This window comes from Dipodomys spectabilis, unplaced genomic scaffold (assembly GCF_019054845.1).
Source record: "Dipodomys spectabilis isolate Male_0828 unplaced genomic scaffold, ASM1905484v1 ptg000519l, whole genome shotgun sequence".
NCBI lineage: Eukaryota > Metazoa > Chordata > Mammalia > Rodentia > Heteromyidae > Dipodomys > Dipodomys spectabilis.
The window spans coordinates 424,895-441,764 of NW_024871196.1; the positions used below are offsets into that span (position 1 = coordinate 424,895).

The 16,870-nt window shown below is 39.7% G+C and overlaps 1 protein-coding gene across 6 annotated transcripts in view; it reads left to right on the top strand.

Annotated features, from left to right (window-relative positions):
- Positions 1–16,870, top strand: part of Cald1 (caldesmon 1) — a 186,157-nt gene that overhangs the window by 130,405 nt on the left and 38,882 nt on the right. For all 6 annotated transcript variants that reach the window (XM_042670107.1, XM_042670109.1, XM_042670111.1 and 3 more), the window contains one exon: positions 15,647–15,793. In XM_042670107.1, the coding sequence (XP_042526041.1) occupies positions 15,647–15,793 (147 nt within the window). The remainder of the gene's footprint in view (positions 1–15,646; positions 15,794–16,870) is intronic.

Consider the following 16,870-nt stretch of genomic DNA (forward strand, 5'->3'; position numbering starts at 1 on the left):
CAGGAAGGAAGAGTTCTTGCAGGTGGGTTCCATGGCTGGCAGGGAGGGTTTTCTGTTTGAGGAGTGGATAAGATTGCTCTGTGTGAAAAAATGAAGGGGAAGAAAGAGCTTTGTAGACTCAGGATCAAAGGGAAGAAGGCAAGAGAGCTACAAATGATGTTAGGAGAAATAAAGAATAAAATGAAGAAACAAAGAAATAAAGCTTCACTGATGTTGGTCCTACCTTCTGGCACCGGCACCAGAAATATCAGTCCTTATTTCTGACCACATATGACCAGTCCTGAAGGAAGAGCCAGAGTGGAAGACAGCGAGGTTCGTACACCATGACTCAGGGGGTTGTTTATTCTTAATGGGCCCAGCAGATGCACAGATGGTAAAGTTTACCCAGTTTAAACTAAACTAAAATCCTCTTGAAGCAGACTTACACTTAAAAGGATATCTACAGAAGCTGCCAGCAGAAGGCAACTTGCTCAGAATGCAGGCCCAAAGAAAAGATGGGAAGTGGGGAGCTAGCACTCAGGCTGTGAGCTGAGCACCTAGGGATACCTCTTCAGCTTCACCTTACCTGCTCTTTTACACAAAGGTGGGTTTCTACTAGGGAGAAGGGATGCAAATGATTTGCTTTTTATTTTCTTTAATGCTATTGTGATACAGTATTGTACCCATCATTTAGTTCAGCCATTTAAAGTATACAGGATGGTGTGAGCTCAGACCTGTGTAACCATCACCAACCATCAATTTTAGGACATGTCTATTTCCAGAAGAAACTTCATGGGATGGAGAAATCATTTGAAAAATAGCCTCTCTCTTTTATAATTTTCTATGTTAAAAAATATGTAAACATGTAACCTACCAAGAGTATCTTCACATTTTCTAATCTATTTCAAATCTCCCAAGCAAAGCATTTCAGTAGATGTGAACAATTTAGTAAAATACAAAACACCATTTCATGACTTTGAAAGAATGATGGATTAGCATGAGGACAGGCATAAATCTTCTAGACAAATTTTAGCCTGGTCAGGAGGGGACATTTAATCTGTTAGTGTCATGCTTTATTTAACAGGCCAAGCTGATAGCATGTTTCTTTCCTTTGTGCACAAATATCTATGGCGGGGGGGGGGGGGGCTCTTAAAAATTAAGTTATGACCATCATTTAAAATTAAATGCCAAAGTAAACTGAACTCAGAGCCAGACATTCAAATTACTGATCACAACATGTTCCACCAAGATTTTTCAAAAATAGCCAGGCACCAGTGGTTTATGCTTATAATCCTAGCTACTCGGGAGGCTGAGATCTGAGGATCACAGTTCAAAGCCAGCCCGGGCAGGAAAGTCTATGAGACTCTTATCTCAAATTAACCACCAGAAAACCGGAAGTGGCACTGTGGCTCAAGAGGTAGAGTGCTTAACTTGAGCTGAAGAGCTGAGGGACAGTGCCCAGGCCCAGAGTTCAAGCCCCATGACCAAATAGTAATAATAATAATGCAAATTTTCTGATCACTAATCAATTATTATTTTACAATTATTCCTTTATTTCCTTATCATTCTATCCTTCTTTTAAATGTTGTACATTTTGTAATATCTATAGATAATTAAATAGCACTAAGTGCATATAATTTATAAATAAGTTACTATACATCTATCAGAAAGAGATACTGGTAGTACTCAAGAAAATTTCCTCTTAGTAGAATCAGGGGATATACAGATGGTGAAGTTTATCTAGTCTAAATTAAACTAGATAAATTAATTTTTAGTTGAAAGGAATACACTATAAAATGTGCTTAAAAGTCACCGAGATCAGGGATTAGTACTTTTTTTGGTAAAAGGCCAAATACTGCATATTTTCAAGTGTGTGCATCTTGAGTCATCCTCCTAATTACTTAGCTCTAGAGATGCAGTACAAAACAACCAAAGGAGGATTGGGCTAAACTTGGCCTACGATCCATAGTTTGCCAATCCTTGGCTGAGTTGACTGAAATCCTGGTTGGTGTTCAGCATACCTTGGGGAAACTCCTATGTTCAACAAACAAACAGGTATGGGAACTTACAGACAGAGGTCAGTCCTGATTTTGCGATCATTTGTATGAGTCCCTTCACCTCTCAGACTCCAGGGTACCACGTATAAAATGGGAAGCTTGAATAGAAAATAACCACCGTTTGGGCTTCACAACTCATGCCTGTAATTCCAACTCCTTGGGAAGCATAGAGAAAACATGTGAATCTGTGTCTGAAAACTAACTAAAGCAGAAAAAAGAACTGGAGGAATGGTACAAAGGGTTGAGCACTTGAATGCAATGCCCTGAGCTCAGTACCACCAAGAGGCAGAACCAGAATGTCCCAAATGCTGTCTTCTAGTTGTATTCATCTACTTTCCCCAAAACACACCACCTTTCCACAGCTGTGGATTTCAATTCAGGTTTGATTTAGAAGCAGGACAATCTATGGACAGTGGAAGAGATGACAAGAATAAATGAGGACAGGAGTTCCATTCTGAAAAATTAAAGCTTTTTGTTTGTTATTTACTTATGTATTTATGTATTTGTTTATTTTTACTCCTCTTGAATCCTCCACAGCCCTCTGGGTCTAAAGGATCAGAGGATATGCTGACCTGAAGTCTTTCCTCTTGCAGCTAAGATTTCTGGAATCCTTGATGTTGGGTAGCTGGCCCTAATTTCTTGGGAAAAGCTGCAGAGTGAGATGAGACACTTGGAGTAGAGAATGGAAATGAAGAAATAGTCTGTGTGTGCAGCCTTTCCATAGGACCAAGGCCTTCTGAAGGAAGGTGCTTGATTTTCCTTTCCCACTCTTAGAAGCCTTGCTTGTTGGGGCCAGGCACAGCTGAGCTGTACTATATCCCAGCATGCCTCTCAAATCCCAGCCAGACGGAAGTGTTTGCTTTTCTATACCTGTGCTTTCTGCCAGGACAACCTTCCATTTGACCTCTCTGTCTATAGACCAGGCCTCTTCCTTTCCTCTAGTCCCCTCCTCCCCACCCATCCTAGCCATGCTAAAAGGTCCAGCTGGAATGTCACTTTTTCCTTGAAGCTATCCTTGATCCCCTAGCTAGAATGGTCTTCTCTATCACTCAACCTTTAAAACACTTTAGCTATGTCTCCTATAAATCAAATTATATCTCCTTAAAGTCAAAGTACCATTGCGTTGTTACATGAGTCTTAGCTTCCCAACTAAACGGTAAACTCTTTTCAGGAATGTTCTTCTTAGCTTCCTACCTCGGTGGCTCTTATAGAGGAAATGCACCACCAATGCATGCTGCATCAGTGCCCTAATTCTCACTACCTGGATGTCCGTTTATGTGCTAGTGTAGCAAGCAAGCATTTCCAGCTACAACTATATATCAAGACTGCCCTTGGCAATAAGATCAAGAGTTCAAGGCCAGCCCAAGTAACATAGCCAGAACCTGTCATCTCAAATAACTAAACAGTAAAATAACAAAGAAAGAAAGAGTGAAAATAGCAGTGATGAAGACACTGACGACACAAAGGTCTCTGCCACCTCGTCCTCCTCCTTGGCATGTCTCCCTGAATGTAACTGTTCTCCCTCAAAGTCTAGGCATCCCACAGAGACAAGGTTTAATCAGAGGATGTACACAAGATGAGAAACTCATGAGCTCACGCTAGTAATATAAAATTGTCATTTCTAAGTAGATAATATGGCCTTTTTGGAGTAAGGTTGATTATCTCCACTCCCAGAACAGTTCCTCCTCTATTGGGTAGCCATTTTAAGGAATTACTGATCACATGAGTGACGAATAAGAAGATAACGGAAGACTTATTGACTCACAATAGATTGTTAAGCTGAACATCAGCTGCTCCCAGGAAGGTACCTTCAAGACATTTAAGTGCTGTTCAGAAGTGTCTTTCTAGTGCCCAAGCCTTGGAATCTTCTGCTGCTGGCAATTCCGATTCAATGAGCACACACAAATATGGGTCCCTAGTGATTAACGTTACCCCATCTGTTAAAATGATCACACTTTTATACGAATATTCTGATTATTCAAAGGGAGTCTTTAAGCATGAAAGCTTAAGTTTCCTTGGGTTTGGTTTGGTTTGGTTTGGTTTGGTTTAGTTTAGTTTAATTGATTATTTTCATTTTGTCAGTGTGTTGTTTGTTTGTTTGTTTACAAAATCACAAATGCCATGGTCTGCTTTTCTGTCTCGCATGAGCAGGCCCTGGCTTAGATAAGGTTTTCCCTGACAGGACAGAGACCCACCAAGACCAAAGCAGACTCCCTGACTTCCTTTCCCAGCAGTAGGAAAGCTGGACCCCTGAGCAGTGTAGTGTGGCTGCCAAGTCCCTTTCCAGTGGGTCAAACATCCAGGATGTGGTCCTTCATTTTCCACTTCCTGTCTCCACTCAAGGTTTGTCCTTCCCTTGGAACAGACCTCTGTAATTGTAGCATATGGAGGCTAGATACACGCTGGCTAGAGGCTAGGTGAGGTCTTGTAATACCTCTGAAATTAGAGAAATAGTAATCATCCCCAATATGCTTTCTTGTTAGAACAATTCACATTTTTTGTGGGGAAGGGTCTGGTGGTGGGCCTTGAACAGGGATTGGGCACTGTTCCTGAGCTCTTTTGCTCAAGGCTAGCACTCTCCCATTTTGAGCCACAGCTCCACTCCCAGTTTTCTGGTAGTTAATTGGAGATAAGAGTCTCATGGACTTTCCTGTCCAGGCTGGCTTTGAACTGAGATTCTCAGATCTCAGCCTCCTGAGTAGCCAGGTTTACAGGTGTGACTTGGGTATTAAGTATATCCCCTTTATCTGTATCTTAGAGATGAGGAACACAAGATGGAAAGAAAAAAAAAAAAGAAATGGGAGGCTATGCCACCCGAATGGAAAGGAAAACTGGAAAGGAGGAAATGAACAGTAAATCTTTTTCCAATTAAGAAAAATGTGAGTGGAAGCAGAAAAGCTCCAGAGGGTACTTTTGGGGTAGGAGCGGGGAGGGAAAGATCATAAAAGGCCTGTTATGAAAATCCATTACCCATAAATTTCCCCACAGTAAGCCCTGCCTGTCTGTCTGGAGGGATGTTGAGAGGCCGCGCAGTGGCCCAGACAGAACGTGTGGCTTGACTCAGCCGTGTCCATGTGCAGGGTACCATTTCCTTAGGCATGTCTGCAATACCACTTTCCCTTGCCTGGATTCCCTTGAATTAGTCACAGGCTCAGAATCCCCATTTAAGGGCATCTTGTTTTGGTTTTTGCCAGTTCCTTTCTTTCTTTTGTCAGATGTCTACCAACGTGAGTAGTGGTACCATCATTTGAAGCTCAACCACATGAGATTACGGACTTTCATACTGCATCACACAAATATTGCCAATTTGAGAATAAGACTGGAGTTTTTAGCTCCCTCTAAGTATAAGATTCAAATAAGATGTGTTCAGGGGTTTTATTTTTTTATTTTTTACCATGTGAAGATGGAAATAGAAGTTTCTGTTTCTAGGATACTGTCTTTGTTTGTGAAGAGGATTTGTTTGTGGGTTTACCTATGGTCTCAGACAATAGTATCCATATTAGCCAATGGGAATGTGAGAACCTTTCTGTACCCTATTTTGGAGCAAATGTCAGCAAGTTAGATCTAGACCTTCAGGCAAAGAACTGAGTGGCAAAATGTAGCATTGACAAGTATAGGCACATAGGTCTGAATTGTTTTCTTATGTTGCCCTTTTGAAAAATTGTCTATGGCCAAGTCCTGGTGGCTCCTAGATACTCAAAAGACTGAGATCTGAGGACTGCAGTTCAAAGCCAGCCTGGGCAGGCAAGTCTGTAAGACTCTTACCGCTAATAAACTACCCAGAAAAAGGCAGAAGTGGTGCTATGGCTCAAATGGTACAGCACTAGCCTTGATTAAAAGAAGCTCAGGAGCTGGGTGCTGGTGGCTCACTCCTATAATCCTAGCTACTCAGGAGGCTGAGATCTGAGGATGCAGTTCACAGCCAGCCTGGGCAAGAAAGACCATGATACACTTAGCTCCAATAAACCACAGAAAATCAGAAGTGGCACTGTGGCTCACGTGGTAGAGTGCTAGCCTTGAGCTGAAGAGCTGAGGGACAGCGTCCAGGCCCAGAGTTCAAGCCCCACGACTGACCAAAAAAAAAAAAAAAAGGAAGCGCAGGGACAATGCCAGGCCCTGAGTTCAAGCCCTAGGAGTGACACACACAACAAACAACTATGACCAATATTTCATACACAACAAACAACTATGACCAATATTTGTTGTGTATAGGCTATGTATAGTAAACCAAAGTTTTTCTTTAACAGATATGACAGCCAAAAAACATCCCAATCCCATAATTTTTTGATTGACAACAGTTTTTTTTTATTGTAAAGGTGATATACAGAGAGGTTACAGTTTCCTAAGTCAGGCAATGAGTACATTTCTTTTTGAACAGTGTCACCCCTTCCTAATTTTCTCCCAGTCTTTTTCTTCCTGCTCTCCCAACCCCCCAAGTAGTATAATTCATTTCCAATATAGTATCTAGTGAGTATTACAATAGACAGATTCCTAGGTTGGGAATGAAGAAAAAAATGTTTCTGAAAGTATAAGTAAAAACTGCATTCATCTGCCTGTGCCACATTTATTCCAACTGAATATTAAATATGGGTGGGAAGTGAAGACAGATTTTGGATAATTTTATTTTGATTACCTTCTTGGCCACTTAAATTTCCTTCTTTTAATTCATTGCAACTGAAGTTTAATCCTAGTTACCAACTAAGTAGTAACATACATCTTCTCTTCCATCTACTCTCTCTCTACCTACCTTTTATAAATTTTAAACTTAATGTCTAGATGTTAGCCAGGCACTGATGGCTCATACTGGTGGCTCCTAGCTACTCAGGAGGCTGAGATCTGAGGATCAAGGTTCATAGCCAGTCCAGGCAGGAAAGTCCATGAGACTCTTATCTCCAATAAATCACCAGAAAACCAGAAGTGGTGCTGTGGCTCATGTGGTAGAGCGCTAGCCTTGAGCTGAAGAGCTGAGGGACAGCGTCCAGGCTCAGAGTTCAAGCCCCATGACCAGCCAGGGGGGTAATACGGAGCAAATTCAGTCCTCTTTATGAGATAATCAATAGATTTTAGTTTATCTCAGGAAATTATCGTGGAATCACTCTGCCAAATTTTATTATTTAATGGTATGCATTTTTTTGTCTTTTAAAAAGAAATGTGAGAAACATAACAACTCAACAAGAAAGCAAATCCAGATTCTATTCATTTAATTTTCTTATGAATATTGCAACCATTTGGGGATTTTAAAAGAACACAGCACTGATTGAATAAGAAATTAGACATTAACCCTAGCCAAATTGTAACCTCAAGCAATGTTTGGACCCTGGGGCTCGTCTGTCGTGAACTACAGCTATTCTTATGAACCGAAATGAATCTCAAAAACATAATGTGGTGTGAAAGACTAATCACGGAATGCTTACATTATTACTATGTCATGTTTTAAAAGTGAAAAATGAAAAATGTGTTATTGGGGAATGCACATCCTGATGGTAAAACTACAAGAAAAAGAGAGAGTAATACAAATGTCCCCAAGTTCAGACTTAGTGATTATTTAAAGGCATTTAAAGGAAATAGGGATGGGGCTGAAAGGAATATATGAGACCCTAAGGTGTTGGTGCTATCTTAGGAAGGAGGAATGTGGCTATTTATTATTCTTCTTTCAGGTGATCTTACACTATACAGCTATTTGCAGGCATAATATAATTCAGGATAAAAGTCTTTTTAAATTTAAAATAATGAACCAAACTATTAAAATCTCTCATTTCCTGTGGCTTTCTTTATTGATTGAGAAATGAGGCCTTCAGCTCAAAGGACCTGATTGCCCTGAGGTAGGACCATTCTACAACATTCTAGAAACTCCTGTAGCTCAGTCAGAATGAGAACTCACAGCATCTCCCAGGTCTCTCCTAGCCATACCTGAGCAATCAGACCCAGTCTTTTGGTGGGATAGGATGTGGCAGTTGTCATAATGGCAGTAACCAAACTGCTGTGATATGTGCAAAAGCATGAATGGGGCTTTTCCATCATTTGATGCACTGTAGTGCGTTTCTCTGTCATGGTCTAAGGTTGTAGAAACTTGTGTGATTATGTGGAAATGTATGGGTAAAGCAAATGATAGGTTGACAGAGACCAGTATGAGTCCATCCATACACAGGAAGACTGACTGAAGTTTGCAAGCATATAATGTTGTACTATTGTTGGTGACCTGCTTGATCACAGACTTGAGTGCAACACAAACTTTACTTACCTTTTTTTCAATCAGGTGGGAGATAGACAAACATGAATCCTGACATACTTCTCTTCTTGAGTAATTTTCTTCAAAGTAATGTCTTCTTGTGTGCCTTCCAATTGTGTGCACATTTTTATCTTTTTAATTCTACCCCCTCCAAAAATCTCTCTTAAGAGGCTTTTTTTCTCTCTATCCTATACAAATTACCAACAAACCAAATGACTAATCATATTAGCTATTAATCATTTTCTAAACACATTCTGACTTGAAAAATATTTTTATTTTCTTAATTGTTTTTCTCCCTTGTAATTTTTAATTGCCTTTCTTTTAATGGAAGGAATTGAAGTTGAACTTTATGTTCAACTTTTTGTGTACACCACATGTAAATGAAATTATATTGAAGAGCCTGGAATGTTTCTAAAACTCCTTTTAACTTTTAAACATAGAATCAGTGTGTTGGGCACATATGATTCATTTCAGTAGCTCAGGATTTCCCCTCCTGATCGCAAAATGTGGCCCAAGAACTTGCTAAGAGCATTTGAGCAATTTGCAGAGTTGATTGCCTATGTTTGGAGAATCTGCTTGCATTTCATATTATGAAAGAAAATCCCTGGGGGGAGTTTTGGTACATGAAAGAAGAATGGAAGTATGTGTGAGTCATGTTGCCTCCAAACATTTGAGCATATTTTTAACCCACATGAGGTTTTAACTCTTTAAGTTGGATCTTGTATTAATACTCTTATTTAGGATAATGACATTGGCAGCACCAATGAGGATGGCAATCAAAAGAATAATAATAGTTATTATTATTATAAATAGTTTACTAAGAGTTGTCTTTCTTAGTGACTGTGAGCCCTAAGCCTTCTGGATGTCATCTGCATAGGACAATGGCTGTAGAAAGCTAGGGGCAGGACTGGTTGAGTAGCTCACTTACAAGCCTGGAATCTCCTTCAGCTAATGCCTCATCATCTTGAGTGACTGGTCATATGAAAGTGGAGTGACATAGTGGGGCACGGATACTTCAGTCTTGAGATCCAGCCTACATTCCACTGGCCTAGAAGCTAATAGAAAACGCATGCGTGGAGGGACTTCAGCTGAACTTCACTCTTTCAGGTGAATTTATTCATTCTGTTGGCATTGTAAGCACAGCATTCTCTTCCAAAATGAAGGAATGTGGGAGAAACAAGGGAAACAGGAAGACTTGCGATTTTGATCAGAGTGGGAGATTTCATAACTGGACAAGTCATTAAACACGTACAGTTTTGGTAATTACAAAATGGCAATTATATGCAGCATGTGTGTTAAAAGTTCAGAATCGCAAAATTGCAGGTTCCAATTTGATTTAACTATTTTATTATCCAGATAATATCCAGATAATCACAGCACGGTGATTATCAACATAAAATAAATAAATCTGTATTCCCTATGGACTTACCTATATTTCTTGTTTATTTTCTCTGAGTCTTTAATGCTCCTAAAAAAAATATAACAAAATAAACTCCCATCTCAATAAAAGAGATGGCCATTTTTCTTAAACATGTTTTTCTGCTAAGAGACCTTGTTATATTAGTAATAGGACTGTCATCATCTTACTCAAAAACTTTAGGGGAGGGGTGTCCAATAGTCTCTGATCAGAAAATTAGCAAACTGGAAGGAAATAAGAGCAAAATTCTTCAAATTATAGAGGACAAAGTGTTAAAAGAATTTTACTAGTACTGAATAAGTCATGAGAAATGTCAGAGAGAAAATATAGGATCATGGTGACACTGAGAAAAGAAGATTGTGAATAGACTCAGTGCTGACAAAACTTCTTGTTTTTTGTGTCATCTATTTAGGTATATAAATCCTTAACTATTTCATTTTTTTGTCATACTTGCAATAGTTATTTGGTTATCATTGTTGTTCTGTCTTGTTATGTTTTGCTTTGGGGGGAGAGGGGGGGAATGGTGTTTTCTTTTATTTGAACTTTCTATCTGAAAAGCGCAGAATATATCATGGTCATCTTGTGACTTAAATCTACTCAGGCATCAGAGCTCTTACGTCGAAGACAGCTTCCCAGTAAAAGCCACAGCATCACAAGAGTTTTCCTGTAGATCTGTTTTACATTATCAGCCACACTACCACGTTTAACAATGGCTCTGTCAATGGCAGAGAAGCCCGTTTTTTTCCTACTCTTTTAATTAGGTGGAATCAATCAGCTAACCTAATGTAATTATTCTGGACTTCTGGGATGGTTTGCCTTTATTCGTAGGTGTGTGTGCGTGCCTGAGTGCACACACACAACATAAACTATCTTTCTCCTAAATGTTTGGTGAGTCATATTGCTGCCAGCAACACTGACCTTCCTACAGAGAGGTCAAGCCCTTCTGCCAGCATATGTGACTGGAGAGGAGCGAAGGCAGTTACCAGGAAACACAGCACAACATGGCTGGACATGAAGAGGAAGCTCATGGACTCCAGGCAATCAAACATTTTATTTAATAGAGAGTTGTTTAAGTAAATTGTTAGTCAATTGCCACAAGAAAATGCATTTGATGAAAAACCTATTTCACATAGTGCAGCCTTTCTCAGATTGAATTCAGAGGAACTTTGAGATCCCACACAAGCTTCTGAATCTTCTTAAGACATCCCTTATCTTTGTGCTGCGGGCCTACGGGAAGACTGGCTAAGGTCGGCATGTGCTGAATTTTCACAGAAGGAACGAATGAGTGTTCTGCTTTCATTACAGTGCAGGGCTAGGCCACGCATGATTTCTACTGGTCAACAGCATCTCAAATAGGCTTGAGGATGGTGTGTGGACATTCTGAAATGTTAACTCTTTTGTCGGGCTTAGACTTCCATTTTGGCCATGTTAAAGAGCTTGTGTGTATCTGGCTTTTTAGTCCAATTTTGTTGGACAGAATTGTATAAAATTGTATAAGATTAGAACTCTCATCCATTCTAGAGAGCAGCATATCGGTGCTCATCAAAAGCCTACAAGATGAACATACTTTTATTAAACTTACAAGTTCTAACCTCTGAATTTTCTGAAATAAATAATTGAACAAATGGTGGGACAATTGTTCTATAATGATGTACTTTAACTGTTTTGTTATTGATATTGTTATCAGTCCTGGTGATAAAACTCAAGTCTCATGCTTGCCAGGCAAGAGCTCTACCACCTGAGCCATACCCCCAGTTCTTTTTTTCAGATAGCTTACCTTTTACCTGAGTGGCCATGGATCAAAGATCCTCCTAACAATACCACCCTAGTCACTGGGATTACAGAGTGTCACTACCATGCTTTGCCTTGCAGCAGTATTTATAAAACCACAACAGCAGCAAAAAAAAAAAAATCTAAATGTTCAGTAGTAGACAATTGGTTACAATGTTTATAGCATGATCACATAATTACCATACCTTTGTGCACTTATGTACATATATAAGTTATTATTTCTGTTGACATTCCATTTTGTTAATGTGTTAACAAATAATCACAAGTAAGGTCAAAGAAACTATATCTAACATAGAAATTATGTATAACATAAGAAATTATGTATAACATAATCCCACTTTCTTACAAATGTAATATCTATACATACATAGGAAAATGTCTTGCCAAATAGATCAAATTGTCATCCTCTTTATATTTAGAGATATGATACTAAGGAATAGATTTTGATTTATGTCTTTATGTAGTTTGTGGGTTGAGGACATAGCTCAAGTACTTGCTACTTGTCTAGAGCACAAAGGCCCTAAGTTCAATCTTTAGTACTAAAAACAACAATAATAAGTATATGCTACTTTTAGAAAAATAAATAAGACTGTGAGTATACATATAGGAGTTTGAACTTAAGGACTGGCATTCCCAGGGAGGCACTCTTCCACTTGACTCATACTCCCAGACCTTTTTGCTCAGGTTATTTTTGAAGTAGGGTCTCATTTTTTTCCCCAGCTGGCCAGGACTGTTATCTTCCTATTTAAGGATGGGACATACCAACATGCCTAGCTTTTTTTTTTTTTATCATGGATGGGCACATACCTACATACCTAGCTTTTTCTGCTGAGATGTAGTCTTGCAAACCTTTTTTTGCTCACGCTGACCTAGAGCCACGATCTTCCTGATTTCAGCCTTCCACGTAGCTGAGGCAACATGTGCATGCCAAAGTAACAAGCTATTGGTTGACATTGGGTCTCATGAACTTTTTGCCCAGGCTCACCTTAAACTATACTCTGAATCTCTACCTCCCAAATAGGATTACAGATGTGACCCACTAGTGCTTGGCTGGATGTTTTCAATTAAATAAACTGTGGTAGAAGCATGAAGAACAGGATGCATAGGAAAATGCTAACAGCTAAGAAACTACAGTTTGCTTTGTACACAGACACAATCACTTCACTTAAAAAAAGTCAACTGATAAGTTTATAAGCCTCCAACTGATTATATTATGATTTAAAACACCATGAAACAATTTCCAGTCTTTCGTTATTGTAGTAATGGTTCTTAACTTTGTGAACATTTTAGTTTGTTCCTTTATACAAAGTAATAAACAATTACTTACAAAGCTATCTGTGACGGCTATGTCACCCAGCAAAGGGGCTACCAAGAAAGAGTGGTTGTCCATAAATTTTGATCTTATATTAGGCAAGGAGAGTTAGAAGAGATGATGGAGATGATCTAGTTGCTCAGGTCAATCCTCTGATGAGAAATTCAAGAGGTGAAATAGTTGAGTCTGACCTGACAGAAGTGCCAAACCTATTTGTTAGAAGAGCTAAAACCCACCAGCACCAACACCAAAGCCAATACAGTAGGTAGAAGGAAGATGGCGGCATCTGGGATGTTTCCAGTTAGGTGGGGAATGAGAGTTTACACTAGATTCCATTAGAAAGAGAAGTCATGCATTTAGCATAAGGATGCTCCATATGGAATTGTATGTCTCTTGCTTGTCTCGGAAGAGAAAGATTCCAAGTAACAGCTATGCCTTCATAGCTTATCCAGAGATGCAGAAGAGTAAATTAAGACTTTCTGTTTCATTAGCTTGGGAAGCAATCATTAGGACTCGTTTTTCCTTGCTGTGGTTAGAACTGTCTACAGAGACATAAGCCAAGAGAATATTAGGCCAAGAATCTGAAGGTTGAAGCCAAACCACTGGGAAGAGCTTACCACTGCCGATTACCATGTGATTGAATTAGAAAGGAACATTCACATCCTGTCATGTTGTCACCTCAGACTTAACAAGTCTAAAATTGAGCTCATCTGTCCCCACAAAGCCGCCCTGTCGCTGAATGCTCCAAATACCCACAAAAGATTCCATTTTTACAATACTTTGTCATAATGAATCCATTATTTCATTCGATTGTCACACACTTACAGACAAGGAAATTTAACTGAGGTTAATTAAAGGGCTTCAAGTTGCTAAGAGACTAGTTCTGTTCTGGAAGCCAAGTTCTCATTCTCTCCCTCCCACCCCCACCCTGTCTTAATACAATCATCCATTAGCTCCTCTGCCACACTACCATATTTGTGGAAAATTACTAGTCGGTTTTATAAAGTTACTAAGTGACATTTTATTATATTGGCATTTGAGTATTGCACACTAGCAGATTTCTGTATGAAGTCAGATTTTCTCAAGTAGCAAAGAGACACCAGCCAACCTTCAGAATTTTTAATCTTGTTTTCTATGAGACATCTAAGTGACACAATCACGTGTACCATTCTTCTTATTGATGTAAAAAGATCACACGGAAAGTCGTAGATCTAGGCCTAAACGTGGCCATTTTGTAAACCTAATACAAACAAGCTATCATTAGTCATCTATGACTGAATAAGTTACATGGTTCTGCTATTTTGTTTTCTTCAGTTAGCACAGTAGTTGGCTATGTAGCTGTGTAAGAATCGTAAGCATATTCTAGAGATCTGCAATACAACTTTTGCCTACTTTTAGTAATACTGTGTTATACTCATAAATATTAAGTTTTTTTGTTTGTTTTGTCGGTTGTGGGGCTTGGACTCTAGACCTGGGCACTGTCCCTGAGCTCTTCAGCTCAAGGCAAGCACTCTACCACTTGAGCCACAGCGCCACTTCTGGTTTTCTGGTGGGCAATAGGAGTCTCACAAACATTCCTGCCCAGGCTGGCTTTCATCCACGATCCTCAGATCTCAGCCTGCTGAGTAGCTAGTATTACAGGCTTGAGCCACCTGCGCCCAGCTAATATTAAGTGTTTTTAAATATGAATGTATTTTACCTCATTTTAAAGAAGTATTATGTGCCAAGAGCCAATGGCTCATACTTATAATCCCAGCTACTCAAGAGGCTGAGATCTGAGGATCACAGCTAGAAGATAACCGGAGTAGAACTGGACTAGAGGTATGGTTCAAGTTGTAGAATGCCAGTCACAAGTGAAAAAAGCCAAACAAGAACACAAGGCGTTGGGTATACACGAAAAAGTATTAATGTGAAATGTTTATATTGTATGGGGCTAAGGCTTTACTGTTTGAGCTATACCTCCACTCCCAGCTTTTTGGTGGTTAATTGGAGTTAAGAATTCTATGTATTTAAACCAATCTTCAGCTCTCAGTCTCCTGAGTAGTTAAGATTAATAGGTGTGAGCCACGAGTGCCTTAGCCTCTCAATTTTAATGAGCAACTTTGACTGATTAATACTAATGTATTGGCTTGGTGATTTGTGTGTGTGTGTGTGTGTGTGTGTGTGTGTGTGTGTGACAGTACCCCCATAAATAACTCACACACTAGTCTTTTTAGTGTTTTTTTCTCTCTTCCTTCTTTTTTTCCTTTTCTTTTCTTTTTCTTTCCTTTTTTTTTTTTCTTGAAACAAGGTCTCACGATGTAACTCAAACTTGTAATCCCCCTGCCTGATTAGAGATACCACCATGCCATCTGTGTTTAAATTATTTGGCCCAACACTTGGTATTTCTGCTTCTAGGCCTTTCATGTGATCATCAGTTTAATAAAGAAATCTAAATATGGAAGTGGTGCTATGGCTTAAGCTGTAGAGCGCTCTCCTTGAGTTGAAGAGCTGAGGGACAGTGCCCAAGCCCAGAGTTCAAGCCCCACAACTGACAAAAAAAAAAAGAAAGAAATCTAAATATACTAAGCCACAATCTCAAAAGGGAGACAGCTTTTGTGTAGATTCAACATCTTTGGTTATTATTACAAGTTTCCTCACCAGTTACTGGATTAATGCATGTCAAATACCCAAAAGTTTGAGAAGGAATCAATTGGGTCACCAAACCTAAGCAGTTGAGCTCTTCTTCCGAGTTAATGGCTACTGCTGACAAAAAACAGTTGGTGGTGAAAGGGAAAAAAAATAGTTGGTGTCTGGGAGGCTGTCTTCGTAATGAGGTTGACTTTGTACTGAGGAGGACATTTGTCTTTGTGATGTTGTAGAATCGCCTATCAGAGGAACGATGATGATGAAGAGGAAGCCGCCCGAGAAAGGCGTCGCCGGGCCCGGCAGGAAAGGCTGCGGCAAAAGCAGGAGGAAGAGTCCTTGGGTCAGGTGACTGACCAGGTGGAGGCTAATGCCCAGAACAGGTACTTTCCCTTTGAAGATGGAGTCTCTTCGCTGTGTCTTGTCTGTCTATTGGATGCACTTTGTCCAGTAAACCATTGCCTCCTCCACTATTTTCCGTCACTTTTGACAAGTCAAACTGGACAATCTGATTTAGACCTGAAAATTCCACTTCTAAACACATGCCATTTCCATTCTGTAAACCTATCTCAAGTGAGGCCTTTCATTTTATTTTAATTTACTAAAGATGGCAGGTTATATCTTTAAAGAAGGAGGTCTCTTGACATTGCAACTGTAGCATATTGCTACTTGGAACTGAGGATTTATTTATTTGACACAGTCCTATGTGCCTACTTGTATATTAAAAACAAACATGAACTGCAAGTGTCATATTTTTTTCTTTTTTGGAAGTCAGGAAGTGTGAAGGCTTAAACTCAGGGCCTTGGGTTTGCTAGGTAAGCAATCTACTGCTCTTGTTCCAGCCTTTGTGTATATTTGCATGTGCGTGTGTTCGTGTGTGTGTGCGTGTGCGTGTGTGTGTGTGTGTGTGTGTGTGTGTGTGTGTGTGTGTTGGTTATTTCTGAGATGAGGTCTTGCGTCCTGGACCATGATCCTCCTATTTTAGGCTTCCCATCATAGCTGGAATGACAATCATGGAGCACCATGCTCAGCTTTCCTTTAAGACAGAGTCTTGAGCACTTGTGTGTGTGTGTGTGTGTGTGTGTGTGTGTGTGTGTGCACGCACGCATCTGTATGCATGAGTGCTGATACTAAAGCTTGAACTTAAGGTCTTACGTTCTTACTCAGCTTTTTGGCTTACAACTGATACTACCACTTGAGCTACTCCTACTTCTGGCTTTTTCCTCGTTAATTGGAGAGAGTCTCTTAGATTGTTCTGCCTGACCTGGCTCTGAATTTGAGACTCAGATCTCAGCCCCTTAAATAGGTAGGATTATGTAAAGAATTGATAATGTGACTCTTGCAAACTTTTCTGCCAGAGCTGACCTGAAATCTCAATTCTCCCCATCATGGCCTCCCACAAAGTTAGGGTGGCAAGTGGGAGGGATGAGTTGAGAAGAACTGGCCTTGAGCCATATCCT